The sequence below is a fragment of the Pelobates fuscus genome, chromosome 4, assembly GCF_036172605.1.
Source record: "Pelobates fuscus isolate aPelFus1 chromosome 4, aPelFus1.pri, whole genome shotgun sequence".
Classification (NCBI taxonomy): Eukaryota; Metazoa; Chordata; class Amphibia; order Anura; family Pelobatidae; genus Pelobates; species Pelobates fuscus.
Window position 1 is genome coordinate 78,680,817 of NC_086320.1, and position 18,718 is coordinate 78,699,534.

The 18,718-nt window shown below is 37.3% G+C and overlaps 1 protein-coding gene across 5 annotated transcripts in view; it reads right to left on the bottom strand.

Moving 5' to 3' along the window:
* Nucleotides 1–18,718, bottom strand: part of STAU2 (staufen double-stranded RNA binding protein 2) — a 277,794-nt gene that overhangs the window by 223,058 nt on the left and 36,018 nt on the right. For all 5 annotated transcript variants that reach the window (XM_063451321.1, XM_063451318.1, XM_063451320.1 and 2 more), the window contains exon 5: nucleotides 16,228–16,363. In XM_063451321.1, the coding sequence (XP_063307391.1) occupies nucleotides 16,228–16,363 (136 nt within the window). The remainder of the gene's footprint in view (nucleotides 1–16,227; nucleotides 16,364–18,718) is intronic.

Below are 18,718 nucleotides of genomic sequence, written 5' to 3' on the forward strand. Positions count from 1 at the left end.
CAAATGTCAAGCTTCCATTTATCTTTACAGAATTGTAAGCCCCTAAATTCAGGACTCTGATCTCTGAGAACCAATTTAAGAACCACTGTTTAGCATACATATCACAGCAGATTATCTACTGTGACCCCAATAAGAGAGAATCAAGGCAGCAAGAAAACGTCATCTATCTTCACTCAAATATATTACATCCCAAAACCAGGTGATTGTAACTTATTTTAGGTCTGATGCAGACTCTACACATACTCAAAGGGACACTATAGTCAATCACACCACTTCATCTCATTGCAGGTTTTTGTGCAGTAGTGTGCCGCACTGACATTCAGCGTCTCCACGCTCTGCGTGGATGTGTTGAATGTTCCTCATAGAGATGCATTAATTTAAGAGATGCTGATTGAAGCAGCATGACATTTTGCTGCTCGTGCGCAATAGCTTGCTAAAGATTTCCTATTGAAAAGCATTGGATTGGCTGGGATCATCAACTTTGATGATGATCTCAGACAAGGAGGGCCGCGACAAGACCAACACGGTGCTAGAAATAAGGTGAGTTTTAAAATGTTTTAAAGGGGGCAGGTAGGGGCCGGTGGCCTAAACAACGTATTTAGAACTATAAGGTCAGGAATACATGTTTGTATTCCTGACACTATAGTATTCCTTTAAATAAAGTGTTTAACTAGCAATGGAGCGTGTAGATAGAAGGTAACCTATAATCTCTATAAAATAAACGTGTTATTTTCAGGACGAAAGGTTCCCTTTAAAGGAACACTACATCGTTAGGAATACAAACATATATTCCCAAAACAATTAAATTTTTAAATCAAGCATCAACAAGAATAAGATGAATTGGACACAAGATTTGAAGGGACACTCCGAGCAACATAAAAACAGCTTCATCTAATTTAAGTTGTTATTGCGCCAAGAGACCCCCAGGCGCACTCTTGCCTTCAGGGGTTCTTGAACGGTATAACGACAAAGTGAGTCTCCAGCGCCAATCTCAACTTACCCCCAGATGGCATCCGGCTTCTGAAATCCTTTTTCTGGAAGCGCAGGATGCCGCGGGGCAGCAGCGCCGCTGAGTGGCTGAGTATGGTCAGCTGACGAGGTCAGCTGACGACCTCAGCCAATCAGCGACTCCCCATTCACAAAACTGGCTTGAAATTAAACTTACTTTTTTCAGGTCAGTTTTGTGAACCATTTGAAAACCCCTGAAGGGAAGAGTGCGTACAGGGGCCTCCTGGTACCATAACAATTTAATTTAGATGAAGCATTTACCCAAGTTTTCATGGGGCAGCAAACTGGCACCCTTTTCTAGAAAGGAATTAGCCTGCAGCTTAGTCATTTGGTACGGCAGGAGTCCAGAAACATATGAAACTACCTACCAAACCAGAATCCTACAATATATGAGGAATGCATGAGTAGGTGAAGGCCATTACTTCTCAGAAAAGTAGTTTCCAGTCAAATCTATAAAAAGAATTTTGTATGTCATACACTCCAATTGCAGCCATATTACGCACTTCTGAACGTTGCTAGCTGTACTGAACAAAAACGGAATCATAATCATAGCATAAATAGGTGGAATCTTAAATCCTTTTAACATAGTTTAACCAGCTCGGATAATAACCAGCATTGCAGTAGGCTCGGTATTTTGCTTGTAATCTCTAAAATGACATGAAAATTAGCACAAAGTTCCACTAAGAAATTAAAAAAAATAAACTGTAGAAGAAAAAAAATTGCCACTAAACTAAATGGGCTTTTCAAGATTTCCACATTTTGGTTTATTCTCTCATTAGATGTTTAGTTAATGAAACAAAAAAATAAATCCTATGTCCATTCTTTGTAGCTTTGCAAAACTCAAACCATTGCATAACAAACGCTAGGATAGAAAAGCACTACTGATTGATGGAACTTTGTTGATGGTCATCCAATTTATGAGCCAACACAATTATATCACACTACAACTCAAAACATCTCAATATGCAAGATGTTTAAGGAGACTAAGGGTTTTCAATTGTCCAAACTACTTTATCAAAGGGTTCTAAAAATGGATGAGAAGGGGTGGAATGGGAAACTTATAAACTAACTTTTAAATATGTTGGCTATATTCAATCTCAGAAGATTTGCAGCAGGCCCTTCATTTCCACAAACACGCATTTACAGGCCTAAGCCTTTGAACGTACGTGCCTCAATGCTCCAATCAAGACAGGATAAGTCTCAACACTATATTTTACTTTAGCCAAGCGCAACACACAGAGAGGGGACCTCATTAGCCGTATTTTCAGTCTTAGGACTGTTTTTTTGTTTTCTATGACATGGATTCCATGTTTTTCAAAAATTTCCATAATGTGAAAAAAAGAAAATAACATTATTTAAACAGGAAGGATAACCATAACTCAAACATATAAAAGAACAAGAAAGAGGGAAGGTTATTGGCAACTGAGAGCAGTAAGTGCCCACTATGAGCCATATAACTGCATGTGACTCCATTAACTCTGGAAATCCATCCATGGAGTCCAAACAGTTGGAAAAGTTTAAAAAAGAGGCCAAAAACCTTTAGTCTGTAAGCCAGTATAAGAATACAGAAACGGTGTGAAAATTCCCACACCTCTATTTCTAAGATAGGACCCACCAAGCTGACCGTTTATAATTGTTATTTTTTTTATTTTATTTTTTTTATAAAGAATCTGGGGGCTTCATGCCTGCCGTTTCGTTACTTTTTGGTTAACTACAAACTAAAGAAAGGAAAAATCAAAACCAAAAAAAGCCGTAAAAATGGTAGCAGAAATAGAAGAAAACAACAAGTATAAATGATATGGGGAAACTGTAAAGCAATTAACGAAAAAATTGAATTAAAGAAAGAACTAAATGAAGAAGAAAGACACTGTGTGCAAGCAGAAAATACAAAGCACTGCATACAAATCAGCTAGTTGGGAAATTAAAATAATAATAATTCTTTATGACATTCAGGCTCAAACAAGATTTTCTATGAGGCATGAGAGACATACCAAAAGAATTCTAAGTAAGAAAATTAGAAGCTATGGCTCCCTAGTGTCCTGCATTTGTCAAGCACTGGATGGCCTTACATAACATTAAAGAGATGGGTTCCAGGATTTATGGATTCACTTTATGGATGTGAAAGTCTTCACAATGTCTTGTCATTATCATAGCAAATGTAATTCCACTTGATGTGAAACTGCAACTTTATACTCATTTAGGAACAAGATATTCTACAGATCAGTAGAAAACACACAGCTTCCATGTGTTGCAGAATTACAACTCCTATGATGCTCTACCATTAAAGACACTTTCCTTTTTTCAATTGATGACGAATACGAATTTGTTGTTACAACACAACTGGATAGCCAACTACTGAACAACTTTCACTGAAATTTAAAGGGACTACTTTGTCTTATGTATTTTTTCCTGCGCTTGACAAAATGGTTGAGCTACTGCGGTCAACCCCCAGACGTCACTAGAAAAAAGGCTTAGTCTATGGGGGCTTTCAGAATTCACCATAGACATCAGGGTTTTGTTAGCACTGTGCTAGAGTACAGTACTGATATGAGCTGGTGGCAGACGAACCTACAGGTACTGAAGAGGAGGCCCCGATCAAGATGGCAGTGTCCACGAGACATAGGTTCAGATAAGTAAAACCTACATTCTCTGGCACCCCACAGCCACCACACAACAAGGGGTAATGCCATCATCACAATGTAATTTGCACAATATCCAAAGACCACGAGAAGGTGACAGAGTCGCTTTAAATATCTACATGATAGAGTTGTGTCCACATCTCTTCCTTATTGCCAGGTTTGATTTGAACATTTTCAAAAAATTGTTAAGATAATGCTCTGTTGGAAATAGCTGTATTGGAATGTTATGTATGTTACATGAATAATATTACTGACCAAATAATGCCCTATTAGTTTATGTGTACCATGGTATACTTTCTGAACGCTAAAAAAAAAAAAAAAAAAAAAAAAAAAAAAAAAAAAAAGACATCCAACTAAAGCAATTAGAGTATACATTTAGATTTTCTAAAACAAAAAAAGTGCTTTAACATTAAGAGTGTCATTAGAGAAATGCTTCAATGGCATACTACATTCTTTTTAAAAACACAATTTGCTCAAGATGCTATTGACTGTAACCTCGTTAATTCTCAGTCCATAGTTTTTATAGCTTTCACAGCATTGTACCACCATAATCAAATGATGCTGGGCTATAACTGCAGGCACATTGATGTACCCCACTCTGTAAGGACAAGAGCCATTATTAATGTAACTGCTATAACGACCATTCACATTAAACATTTGTAAAATTAAATGCACCCTCCAAGTACCATTTGCTATTCAGATTATTGCAGTGGTTATGGTGCTATGTTGTCACGCCAAACGTTATTTTCTAGCACCTCGACTTCACTGCCCTTATGCCTCTTATATACTTGGGGAATCCGTTTTTTGTTGTTGTTGTTTTATCCAGCCGTTCACGTACTTGTAGAGTCTGAGAAACAAATCCTGTTCACACTGCGAAAGACAGCCTCCTGGACCTACATGTGTGCGGCGACCACACATACAAAACTGTTCCCTGCGCGGCTCAGATAAAAATCAACATTAGAACAATGTTGTTGCAGTCATTTTGAAATATACTTCAAATAACATGTCGAACACACAAAACTAAATATACATTAAAAGGCACACATACAGCAACAGGCAGAAAACACAATGAATATCACTGACGTGACCTGTACGGTAGGTTTGGCCCTTACTTCAGCAGCAGAGGTCATTGGAACAGGTTATTTTGCCATTATGTAACCAGAGAACAAACATTTAATTACAAACAGATGTTTAGACATTCAATGCGTATACAGTTCAGAAGGTTTTTTTTTTTTTTCTAAGTCATAAATCTAGCCCAATGGCAATGAGCCATGGTAAAATATTGCCGCAATAATAGGGCAACGCCATGAAAGAAAATTGGATCCACGATTGATGTCTACACATGAAACAAAGTTAAAAGGATGAGCCCGCAATGTATCACATTACACAACACCTCGGCCAAACACCAGAGAGCAACTGCTTTAGATAACTTGATTAACAAAATATCTGTATAGACTGCACACACACAAAATTTAAACACACAGACACGAACAATGTAAAGTACCTAAAGACATACAAAGTTATTCCAACTTTCTGATCAGCTGGAATTCTAAAAGGTTGAGTTTTGTGAATAGCAATAAACAAACAAACAAAAAAATCCCTCCCCCCCCCCAAAAAAAAAAAAAAAAAGATTATTTTATTTCAGCAAGGATAGCAAGGGAAATAATAACTACATTATCAGCAGTTAAACTGCAAAAAAACAAACAAAAAATCTAATAAGTAAAAATATGTCACATTCTGTACACATATAAAACATAGTCCATATATAATCTCAGTGGAATGTCCAAATTCTGTAACTGGTTCTGTTCAAAGATGGTTCACACATGATGAATTTGCCTATTGCCAATTGGATCTAATATTTGCAAGGTACATTTCAGATCAGTGACTATATGGGCAGAACTCCTAATGTGTGAACCATCTATGGACAGAAACAGTGGTTAATGAAAATTGGACATCCCACTGACATTACATATGGACTGCGTGTTATCTATGTACAGATTGTGACATTTTTACTTATTAGATTTTCTACTTAAGTATTTTTTTCTACCGTTTTGCTGCTGAGAATTTAGTTATTATTATCCTTGCTTTTTTGTGTGTATTATATATATATTTTTTTATATATAAATTCTTTATTTAAAAGGGTTTTGGGGTTTACAGAAAGAAGAAGTCATACATCACATGACAATGCACAGTTTGTAGTACTAGTGAGATAAAGGTACAGGGCCACTGGTGGTTTACATTCTAGACCTCAGGTAAGGCAGTTGTGCTTGGGGTTCATGTCTGTTGTGTTCCCCCTGCAGGTTTATACTGTGTTTCTGGTTGTGTGGGTTTTGGTATGGTCCAGTTGGAGCTTAAGTTTGCTACAATGTCCCGTTGTGGGTATTGTTTACCGATCACCATCCCCGAGAGGGGTCATAAGAGGGGGAGGGGGTGTGTGGGCATGGTTGCCGCCCCTGCGCACCCAACCACCCCTCTCCATCCCCCACCATCCCAAAGTGGGGGGGAAAGGGGTGTTACCCGGGTAGCATTAGTAGGAAATGCTGAGCTAGGGATGGAAAAAAGAGGGGAGAGGAGAAGAAGAGGGAAAAAAAGGACTACGGATTAAGATTTCATACATTCCTGGTCTTGGGCCGCTTGTTGGCCTGTTCTTCGGAGTCGGCTTTGTTGATGTGTCCGGTCATTGTCAGGGGGCTCTGGTTCGGCTGTCTTGAAAGAGGTTTTGGGAAGATATATGGGCAGGTGGTCCTTAGTGGCGTGGTGCGTACTGGTATGTTCATGTGCCGTTGGTGTCCAAAGGTCCCATGTCTTATGGAATGACTTGTATGAGTCATGTATGTGTGCTGTAAGCTTGTGTGTATTATATCTTAAGCACAGCTTAACTTATATTTGTATTCTATTTTATTATAGGTAGTGGGCATCCTACAGAGTAAGCAGTAGCTATTTTATATTTTGATTCATTTTTGATACTTATAGTGCTAGGAGGCTTATTTTCAGTATATTTTTCCAGTAGTTGTAATGAAGATGTCTCTTGGTACCTCTTAATATCATACACACATTTTATGATAGACAGACAGCAGAACATTCTGAGAATGATATCGAAATTAAATCTTTCAGAGTTACTGGCTATGAGGCGGGATTCATAAATATGAGGTTATAAAATGTCATGTTAAAATGTATATTTGTAAAATGCTTTTTAATATATAGAATTCCAATACCTATAATTAAGGACTAACACTATAATAGACTACAATTCTTATACACAACCGGACTACCTTTTTCAGTAGACATGTTAGGGAAAAAACTAAATTTCTCCGAACACAAAATATCCACATATGGACTCTACTGCCTTGCTCTCTGAATTTATTCGCTAACAAAGATGAAGTGGTCCTCCAACCTCCACTGAACCTGTGTCATACCAGTTACCTGATATACACTACCAATATACGCTCACTGCATTCCATGGTTAAATGATATTAATTCTCAAAGCAAACCATGCAAGAAGAAAAAGAAAAAAGAAATACAACATTATAACCCCTTTTATTTATGGTCCAAATGTATTCTAAAATGAGTTACAGTTAAAGAAAAAAAAAAATAGCTAAACCAAAAAGTCTTCCATTCTCTAACCATTTATGCCGATCATTCCTATTATCCTTGTCTCATCTCGACTTATTGCAGATGTCTGCCATTAATTACGGTTCTTTTTTAAACCTGTCACTTTAATCAAAACCTCAATATGAACTGTTCTCTTGACCTTATGTCGTTCAAACCTGAAAAACAAACTTTTCGGGGTATTGTCAGATACAAAAACAAGTCAGGTCCAAAGCATTCCCATGAACAAACTATTTAGAATACCACGTTCCTTACTCCCCACACTACTTCAAAAGGATTAAAAATTATTAAATTAGTGTGTCTTTTTTTTTTTTTAATGTAAGATAAACCAGGTATAAAGCAAAGCAGATAACATCTCAGGAATGTGCTGTATAAACATTTGCAATGAATCAAGCCTTCACAGCCTTTTTTTGGGTAGAGATTATTAACATGTTTGACAGTTTGGTGAGATTTGAATGAGAGTTCTTTTGTTTTTTTTAATATTTAAAATATCTGCGTTGCAGAATTTACTATTTATTAGTAATGTATATTACTTTGTTTTACAAGCCAGGAGGCAATCTATTTTCCACATTTCTCAAAAACGGGGTTAGTCACTAAAGTGAGAATTGTTGGTAATTCAAGGTAGAAAATAAGAGAATCCTTATAATTCTGATATTTTGGCACTAAATTTGGTGAATAACCCTGATGAAGAATTTAATAAAGTCATATGGCTGCTTAAGATCTAAAACCTATCATGTCCGCATGGACTTTAGGGCAACCAATGCTAGCTACGACCTTTTTAAAGTCTCGTCAAATGAGCACAGAGACTACCCACCACGACCATAACAAAGTTGCTTGGTACTGCTCTTTAAATGACACCTACTTACTCAAGTTGTCATGCAGAACTCCAAACAAAAAGCTCTGTCAGTTTGGTGGGTGGGAGACATGGAATTAAGAGGACAAAACGTAGAACAGAAAGGATAGCAGATACCCTAAATAGTATTCCATGGAAGTATCAATAGGATGGGGTTTGTATAATTTTCATAAGGTTCTCTTGGAGATCAAAATATCATCTGAGATTTCAAAAGTAAACTAGAAGAGCAAGCTGGCTCTTATTTGTGGGGGAAAAGCATACAAATCTTTATAGGATTTAAAAAAAACACTTTATTTCCAGAAAATGGAAACTGCACATAGAATATTTGACAAATAATTATTCTGATTATCCATTGACCATTGTCCCACCATCTTTAGAAATACACACTCTTAAAGATTCCCAGAAATAAAAAAATAAATAAATCCATATTACTGCAAAAACAGTCACTCATCTCACTTTTTAATCAGTTCCTCTTTAAAACAGAATATATGCCAGAATTGAGTAAATGGAAAGAGCAAGAGAAGTCCACCAACATTCAGTTCTTATCTCGTTATTAGGAAATACAGCACATACACAGTAGTTGCTGTGATTATTCAGAAAGTAAGCATAATCCCATGCTTTGTGAAAAGAATACCACTGCGATGCTGATGAGGTAAGCATGAAGCTAGAATGCCCTACCATGGGGATATTATTTCTAAACAATGCATTGGTGATGGCAGTGCCAATACAGTAAGATTATTCTAAGGAGACTTACAAATAATAGCATAACTTTTCCAAATCAATTTGGATCCATGGGAAATGTCATGGGGCACCTGCAGATAGTTTTAATAGCAGAACGGTCCCATGGGAGATTTCTGTGTAACTGAATTACCAACTAAAATTTAGTTGCTAAATAAAATCTCACTATTTATTTTAAATTTACATGTCCTACCTTGTACAATGTAAAGTAGATTAACCCCTGCAGTATATGCATGCATACAGAACTACTTTAGTAATACCCAAATGTGATTGTGCTGGTATGGCCCTTCTCGCCAAATGCTGTTGTGTGCATAATTATCTCAGAGACATTACAGAGCAGAGAAATCACCCAGGCATTACATATCCCAGTAAACATTTCAAGCTACCTATCCTCCCTGATACACACATATGTCCCGTTGAGGCCCCTGAGCTCTAGCGAAGACCTACGTCTATCCTCTGTCCGTACTCCCACATCTGATGCTCCAAGACTTCTCCAGGGCTGCACTTTTTCTGTGGAACTCCCTTCTTTTCTCCGTTAGACTTTCACCCAGTCTCCACTCTTTCAAAAAAATCTTTGAAAACACACTTCTTCAGGACAGCATATCATTTAAACTGTTAGCGGGTTTTCATTCCCTGCCCCCCCCCCCGCCCCAACACCCCCTCAATAATTCCTCTTGTGCAACTGTCAAAAATAACCTAAGTTCTCAGTGATTACTTTTCTAGCAACCCATTTCATACCTCCTACTTATACCTTTTGTGTCACTATTCCCCATTCCATCTAGCATGTAAGCTCATTGAGCAGCCCTCACCCCCTCTGTTCCTGTGCGTCCATTTGTCTGGTTACAATTACGTGTCTGTTAGACCACCCAATGTACAGCGCTACGGATATTCGTTATTTTCGGCAATATATCGATATCTGCCAATAAAGATACCGATATTGCCGATAATACATACCAGGGTCCTGGAGGGCCCGCAGCAAGCTCTTACTTACCTTCCCAGTAGCTCCCTTCTGCTCCCCTGTGTAAATCTTGCCGGTCTCGCGGCCGTCCTCCCATGATGTCACGCCGATACAGGTCCCAACACCCCAAAGGAAAGCATTGAATCAATGCTTTACTATGGGGATTTTAAAGATGATCTGGCTAAAGTGTGCCTGTCCCCTACCTTTTCACCCCTGCAATGAAAAACATTGGAGTTTCAGAATTATTATTATTATGTTATTATTTATATAGCGCCAACAAATTCCGCAGCGCTTTACAGTGGGTGGACGAACAAACGTGTAGTTGTAACCAGATGAGTTGAGTTGGACACACAGGAACAGAAGGGTTAAGGGCCCTGCTCAATGAGCTTACATGATGGAGCGAGTGGGGTAAAGTGACACAAAAGTTAAGGATAGTATTAGACTAATGACAGTTGCAAGAGAGGAATCAGTCGGGACATTGCGGCCTGGATTTTAACTCCGTTAAACTACATTGCACGTCTTCACGCTTAGCATGAGGCTGTCCAGCATCTTTAAAATCCCCATAGTAAAGCATTGATTCAATGCTTTCCTTTGGGGTGTTGGGACCTGTATCGGCGTGACATCATGGGAGGAGAAGACCAGGCCAACACAGAGGAACCTTGGCTCTGGAATTAAGGCTGTTTTACCCTTTCATGCTGGGGGGCAGACCAAGGGCATACTATATCGTTAGGGATACAGTTTTGTATTCCCTCTTTAGTGTTCTTTTAACTATCTCAGTCACCAGCTGCTTTCCTTCCTCTAAAACTTAACAATTTTTGCATCATTTTCTCCAGACAGTTCTTCGTAAGATTTTAGCACTTTATACTGTTCATGACTGATCTTCTTCCAAAAAGTCAGGGGAAAGAATGTCTACAGCAGAGGCTTGGAGCTGGATATCTTTAAGTATATCTTTATGGCTGTCTATTTTACAAGCTTGAGTAAACCAATCCATCACATTTCAGTTTTAGCTTGTGTGGAGCAAAATGTAACAGAAAATTATCACCATCACAATGTTCTGGGCAATATCCAGTACATTTAAGGAATGAACCATAGGCAGAGATCAAAGCAGAAACAATTATCAAAGTAAGAAAAAAAATATATAAAGTTGTCTTGAGCCAACCAAAAAAAAGATCAAGGATTTTAGCTGCATTTTAGATGTGAAATCAAGCCACAGAAAAAAAAGGAGATGAGCGTCATAAAAATGTGTTTGGGTTGGAATCATATGAACGGTTCACTAGAATTCACTTTAAGAATGTTGGCTTTTAAATAGCAAGTTTAGCCATAGCAACGCTATAATGGAACTGCATTCAAGGGAGCCGTGATTACAATGCTTTGTAATACTGCATCGTCACAGGTTAAACGTATGTGGCTTAGCACATAGTTCCCAATGTCCAACAAGCTATTTGACCAATAATTTATTACCAACGATCTTTTGCTTCCAACTTCTTAAAACGCAAGTCATAACAGTCAAAAAGACCTACGTAATCTTTGCGCCCAATCTGCGATGTGAAAGTTTAATTATAGGTTACCTGTTGGGTAACCTCCAAGATGCCTATGAACTCTCCCAGAAAAACCCTCTTGCCTTTGGCTTTTTACCACACTCATACATGTGAGGCTAATCAGGGTTACAGTGTCAACGAAAGCTTTAACACACGATTATTCACTCTAGAGTGAATTTAAAGTGAAATTAAAATAAAACTGGAGAAATTCTCTGTCATATTAACAGCCCAAGGTTTAGGCATTTACCAGTGCAGTCCTGTTCCGTTCCAACAGGTTAACTTATGAAACACGGGTAGTTTGTGTGTTTGAAACCCAGCTTTTAAACTACATATTTACTTTCTTCGGGACTGAATTCTATTGTAGCCTGAGAGTATTGTTGCCACTAATAAGTGGGTAACAACCTCAAAGTTAACTTACGCTTCTTCGTAACAAACATTAAAAGTACAAACTCGTTTGACTATTTTTTTTAAACCTGGATAGCAGCTTATGAGTAAATATAACTTCGTTCTAAAAATTGTCAATCATTAAAAAACGGTCTTTGGCTGTAGTATGCTTGATTACTCACAAAGCTCCAATCTTATCTCTGTCTGCTACGTAAAACTAACAAACATTATCTTACTGCAATTTGGTCATCAATACAATCCATCACTCTGAGGACTAGTTAATGAATGTCTGTAAGGAAGGGAACAATCAAAGAGGACACCCCTCTAGTATAAACACGATAGATAAGTACACAGGGCATGTATTTACACACGTATAACATTATATTTATATAGCATATATAAAATACTAGTTTATTAGAAATTAGTGCTGAAATAAAATCATGATACTTTCCTTTAAGCGTGTTTAAACAGGGTCATCTCTTGCTTAAATCTGTAAAAGCCTTGCAATATGCTGGTGCTATATAAATACCATTAGTAATTAAAGATACCCCAAGCTCCATGATCATTTCAGTGCTTGTATACGCAGCATCACTGTAAGAAATGCTGCACATATAGAGACAATAAATGGACATACAGCCAAAGAAGCACCATTAGAGTACTCTGGGCTGCTAATGTTAAATCTGTTCATAAAATAGTAGCAAGGCCCCTTGTCCACGTCACGGGAGAACTGCAGAGAGAACTTGGTGAGTATTCTCTTAAAGAAACATTAGAGTGTCAGGAAAACAGAATACAGAATACAGAATTTAGTACCCCAGCACCCCCTTACCTCTGGTTAAAAAGGTGATTTACCGCTGGCAATGCTCCGCCCCCTTGGCTGTCATCATACTTGATGATCTGAGCCAATCCAATGTTTTCCCATAGGACTCTGCATCGCTAAGAGGAAAATTCAGTGCCTCCATGCAGAGTGTGGAGACGCTGAACGTTACCCAGTAAGCACCTCTGATTGCAGTCTCTGATTGCCACTAGAGGTGTCCCTAGGCTGTAATGTAAACATTGCCTTTTCCCTGAATGCCTGAAGGGACAGGATATAGACACCAGAACAACTGCATTAGGATGTAGTTGTTCTGGAGACTATAGTGTCCTTTAATCTTTATTAAAACACGGTTATTGGTTGGAGTAACCTTTTAAAAGGAATAACATAGATCAGCTCATAAAAATTGATTAATGTGTTTTTATTAATTTAGGTGCAGAATTGTGAATTAAAACCAAATTAAATAAAAATCACAGCAATAATCTTATTGCATATAAAACAGAAACAAATTAGATTTTTATTGAATTTTAGGAACAAAATGTACACAAACTCTTTTTTTATATTATATTTACTGGGGTAAATTGATTTCTTTAAATTGATGTTGGAGCCAAAGCTAGATTAAATATTACACACACACTATATATATATATATATATATATATATATATATATATACACATACATACATACATACATACATATATATACACACACACACACACACACACACACACATATATATATATATATATATATATATATATATACACACACACACACACATACACACACACACATACACACACACACACACACACACACTGGAGCTTATTAGCTGTGAATGTTTATACAGCAAGCTGTAATCTTCATTGACTTGGCACAGATGCTTAGAATTAATTTTTTCTCCATTTGTTTGCTTGAAAATTATGTGTAGATTATGGAAACCTAGCAGACTTATTTGGCAGCTAACATTATGAACCTGGAAGGAAATAAAATGCCATACGTCATCCACAAATTCCCACCTGCCCAAAGACACCCTATTTGAAGGACAATTCAATATACCGACAGCATGTTATATCTCTTCTAAAGAGAATACACTATGTGGGGCTATGGGGAGGATGATGGATAAGAAACCAACGTCATGCACAAAAAAAAAACAACTTTGCGTCATAATAAAATGCTTTGCCCACAAATCTACAGAAAATACAATATTGTATTTATCCTTCGCATAATTGTTTTTATCATATATTTAATGTAATATTAATTTAATATTAATGGTTTAATTTCGATTTAATTTAGTTTTTTTTGCATTTTCTTCTTCATATTCTCTGAGCTAAACTTTTGTTATTTTGTTACATTAATATTAAAGAGGTTTGGCAAGTTCTTACAGCTTGCAATGTTCCACTCCATATCAGTGGCAATCACTAGTGTACCCGCTTGAAATATGTATTAAGTTGGGGGTCCATTATTTTGGTCTCCCAATGGTAGAAAAAGCGACATTAAATACTAGAGTAGCACCAAAGAAATCCCTGTGTCAGACACATATAACACACCCAAAAAATGTTTTTTTTTTTTTTTTTTTTTAAATCATTCCAGTTAATAGTAATGGATACAGCAGCCCCTAGTGGAGAAATTAAGAACTACAAAAAAAAAAAAAAAACGTGCTCTATTAAGCTGCTACGAAAGTAACTAGTAAATTGTAAATAGTAAATTGCTGTACCCTTTGGAGCGACTGCACCCCTGATATCAAAATACTGAAGTTGTGTTTTTTTTAGGACACGGCACAGTGTTGGTAGGCCAGCATAGTGCTTATGACCAGGATTTTGATATGTAAAACTATAACGGTGTTGCGTTTGTGAAAAAGAGAAAGATTTCTCAAACGGGTCGGATCAGTGAATGGATTCCATTTTATAATATTCCTGGACCCGGTGATGTTACACAGTTGGGACAAGTCCATTGTGGAAAGGAAATTTTGACAATTAATAAAACCCCACCTTTGTACAGGTAATAGGTCACTTGCCCATCTCAGTCTACACACAAATTACTTTTACAGCAAGATACTTGTGAATTCTGTGGTCCTGGACTGAGCGGTTTTGGAGGAGAGACTTCCTACTGGCAAACACAGATCTCCTCAGTAATTGTTATTTATCTCTTCAAACCGAGGACACTATTTTGCTGCATTAAAATAAAGTACTTTTATTCTTTCTAATCCATGTTCACAAATCCATGGGAATGATATAGGTCACCTGTGTGATAAATAAGGACTACAACATATTTATTGGATCACTCGCAAAAAATCTAAGCTCCACCAATGAGAAAGCAGCTTTCCAAACAGGTTTTAGGAGACTGTCCTGATTACAGTATATGTTGCAGCTGTTTTTGCCATGTATTGCATTTATTTGTCTTTACATGAGTCTAGCCAGACTTTTATTGAATTACAGTCTATCGACACCAAGTGGTGTGTTTATGTATTCCCTTTTAAAGCAATGTAGTGCACTGGATTATTTGTAATGGTTTTAAGCTTAGTGTTTAACCCCTTATAGGGACACTATAGTCACCAGAAATAACTAAAGCTTAGTTGTTCGTTTGTATGTAATGAGTCTCTGCAGGCATTTTAATGTAAACACTATCTTTTCAGACAAAAGGCAGTGTTTACATTACTTCTTAGGAACACCTCTAGTGCCTGTCACTCAGACGGCCACTAGAGGTGCTTCCTGGCTGAGTGCTGCACAGTGTGTAGCTCTGGCGTTCAGCATCTCCAGACTTTGTCATAGAGATGCATTGATTCAGTGCAACTTTATGAGGACATGCTGATTGGCACAGTGCTTTGCCGCGCATGTGAAATGGCCTTCCAATGCTTTCCTATGGGAAAGCATTGGATTGGTCGAGATCATCAAGTTTTATGATCTCAGCCAAGGGGGTGGAGCCGGCCGCAAGGAGAACCACGCGACGCTGAAAAAAGGCGAGTAAAATCACCTTTTACTTTACAGACAGACAGAGGGGCCATATATAGCCCTGTTAGAACTATAGTTTTAGGAATACAAGTTTGTATTCATAACACTATAGTGTTCCTTTAGGGACATTGATAACAAAATGTTAGCATCCTATTCCAAAACAGGTCATAATACAGATTAAGGAACAGCACACACATACAAATAGCTTTACATTTTAAAAGGCTACTTAAAATCACCTCTCTCAGCTAAAAATATAGGGATTCAGTTCCACCAAATGGCCATACTGTGTTGGGGATTTAAAGTGAATTTCCCATTTTAGGGAACAGAAGTCAAATTGGGAAAGTTCTCCAATGCAGCCATTTTTCAATTCTACTATTCTGGTCTTGAATTTAAAATTCCATTTCCAGTATTTCTCACTTTTGTAAATAACCCTGTTTGTATGCAAATTGTAGATTTACTGGTTTTAACCCCTTAAGGACCAAACTTCTGGAATAAAAGGGAATCATGACATGTCACACGTCATGTGTCCTTAAGGGGTTAAACTGGTAGGGTTCTTTATAAAATTTGTATTAGTATGTGTAATTCTATTATACACGGTTTGTAATACATTTCGCACAGCTCACTACTGGTTATGGGTGAGACAAATCTGTACGGATTTTTAGATGTCCCTTACCATAGGAGCAAAACTATGCATCTAAAATACCAATAGAAGAGGATGATGGGAATAATGCAAACCTCTGATTGTACATTCCCCGATAATTATAATTTGTCCGGTGGTTCGGAAGTGGTTTTGGATCCAATGGTCTGTAGATAGCTGGTTCTCCTCTCTTCATGGCAAGACCATTTAATTCAACTGTTGGGGTTATACTTCCTGTGAAAACATGGCACAGATCAGAAAAATACAACTATACTCAAAATCTAAGCTTAAAGAAGCAGCAATGCCCATACACCAACCTGCAAAAGTTTTAACGTCTCACCCACTAATTTTTCGGACATCATGCATTGGGTTTTGCTAGAACCCACCTGAATAGGCAGTAGAACTAAACTTGCTCTGGAAAACATATCCCATTAAGAGATGGTTTTTATAGGTATAGAACCTGTCAATTACAGCTGCTTGATCGGTCAACAATCTGTATCTTAACTCAATAAATATAATTCCCTAGTTTTTTTTGTTTGTTTCTTTGAGGATTACAATGAATTTTACGGTTATCATTGAAGAGCCAAATACTGAAGTCATGCACAATAAAAAATAAAATCATAACGTTAGAAAAAGATTTAATACAAATATTTGGTTCATCTGATTGGAATGGCCTGTGGCAGCTGTACCCAGTAAGCACCCCAACAAAACATCATTGAGCCAGACCACATCTCAAGACAAACACCAAAAGAGACAGCTTTAAAATGGGACAGGTAGAGAGGGGATTATACGTGAAGAAACTAAGATATGTCGTAAGACATGATGGCATAAGAGGAATTGACCAAAGCAAAAATAGTGCATGTCTCATTTATCGATTAGGAGTTTTCCTAGTAGTGGTTTAGTGTAAAGGAAAGTATTTTTATGCTTTAACTCAAGTCTCAGTCGGATGACTACTTTATGGTCTCATCTTAAGCCATGTGAACTAGAAAATGCAGTTTATTGTTAATTGTTATTTAAATGTGACAATTATTGTTTATTGATTAACAGAGTCAGCATCATGGACATACAACAGAATGCATTCATACACTAGTAAATGAATTAACATAGAACATTTAGTGGCTAGCACAATAGCGGCATCTTACCGTTCCAAGATATACAATCGGTCCTGTATACAGTATTTACCATTACACATTATATCGTATTACATTGTGTTGAGCCCCCATGCAATTCCCCAGGTGTGCTCTATTTAACATCTATGGTGGAATTCCCTCCTCCCAAGGATTAAGGGAATGCAGTTTTAATTTTTACTCTAGGTCTTGCAGGTCACCAAGAACATGAATTTAGTTTTGTAAACAGTCCCTGCAAACATGGTTTCTTTAACCTCATGCCTTCACTTTTAGCACCTATAAATACATTGCTATCAATTTGGAGACCCTTATCCCCTACCGTCTATGGTAAGAACATACAAAATGTAAACAAATGCAAGGGGCAGAACAGCAAAAGGGGAGCGTGTGGCATTTAAAGCAGCCCTAGGAGGGCAGAGGATAAGCTGAACTTATCTGATACTAGCAGCGGTCTTTACATTCACATTATAAAAGTGCCAAGTTCATAAAAAAGCTTCTCTTCAGAGTATCAGACCATTCCGCTGCCCACTTAACAGAAACTACTGCACCCGTTCAGTGCCACTGATTAACACGGCCGTTACATAAACCATGAAACAAGCTAAGCAAGAACCTTAAAGCCGAGCTGATCTGTAACATCCTCAGTCCTATGGGAACAGTTGAGCAGAGCAGCTGTACATAGACACAGATTGGACACCGAGGATGAGGGGTATGGGATTAGGAAAAAGAGAGTGTGCCCCCGGACGCTTTTGTCTTTACTTCTAGCACATATTCATCATTTATTAAAGGGTTATCACATTTACTGGTCACCGCAAGGTGTAACTTTTTTTTTTTAAATACATTTCATTTTGTCCATTGTCAATACCTACCTCTTGATTATTATTAATTTATTTATTTTTAAAGCTTTAACAAAGTGAAAACTATGCGTTACATTTTTTTTGAAAATTAGAGCAAATTACTACAAAGAGTAGATTGTGTGCATTTTGTGTTAAGAATGTGAAAAAAAAAGACTTCAAACGGAAAAGGTAGGTGAAAATATATTAAAACTGCAAAAACTGGCGACTATCTAAAACAATATATCAAATCACAATCCGTTTTACGGATTCCTGTGATTTGTTTAGATATGAGTTTTTTTTTGCATGCAGTATTGTGGAAAAGTAAAGATACACTCTGTGCGGGTTTTAAACCACAATTTCTGAGGCACACATGGTGCAGACATCGTGTAAGGGTGGCTGCTTGTCCAAGTCCAAAGTGAATGTTGTGTAACAAACATATTGAACATAAAGAAAGTAAGCATACAGAACAAACATATATGTATACCAGGGAACATTGTCATGAATGCAGATGCAAGGTGGGTGCTGCACGTGATGAGGTTTACAAAAATAAACAATAAAATATCAAATATATAACATTAAAACATTCAAAACTGACAGATCAAACAAAACCGCTTTGTGAGACACCATGGATT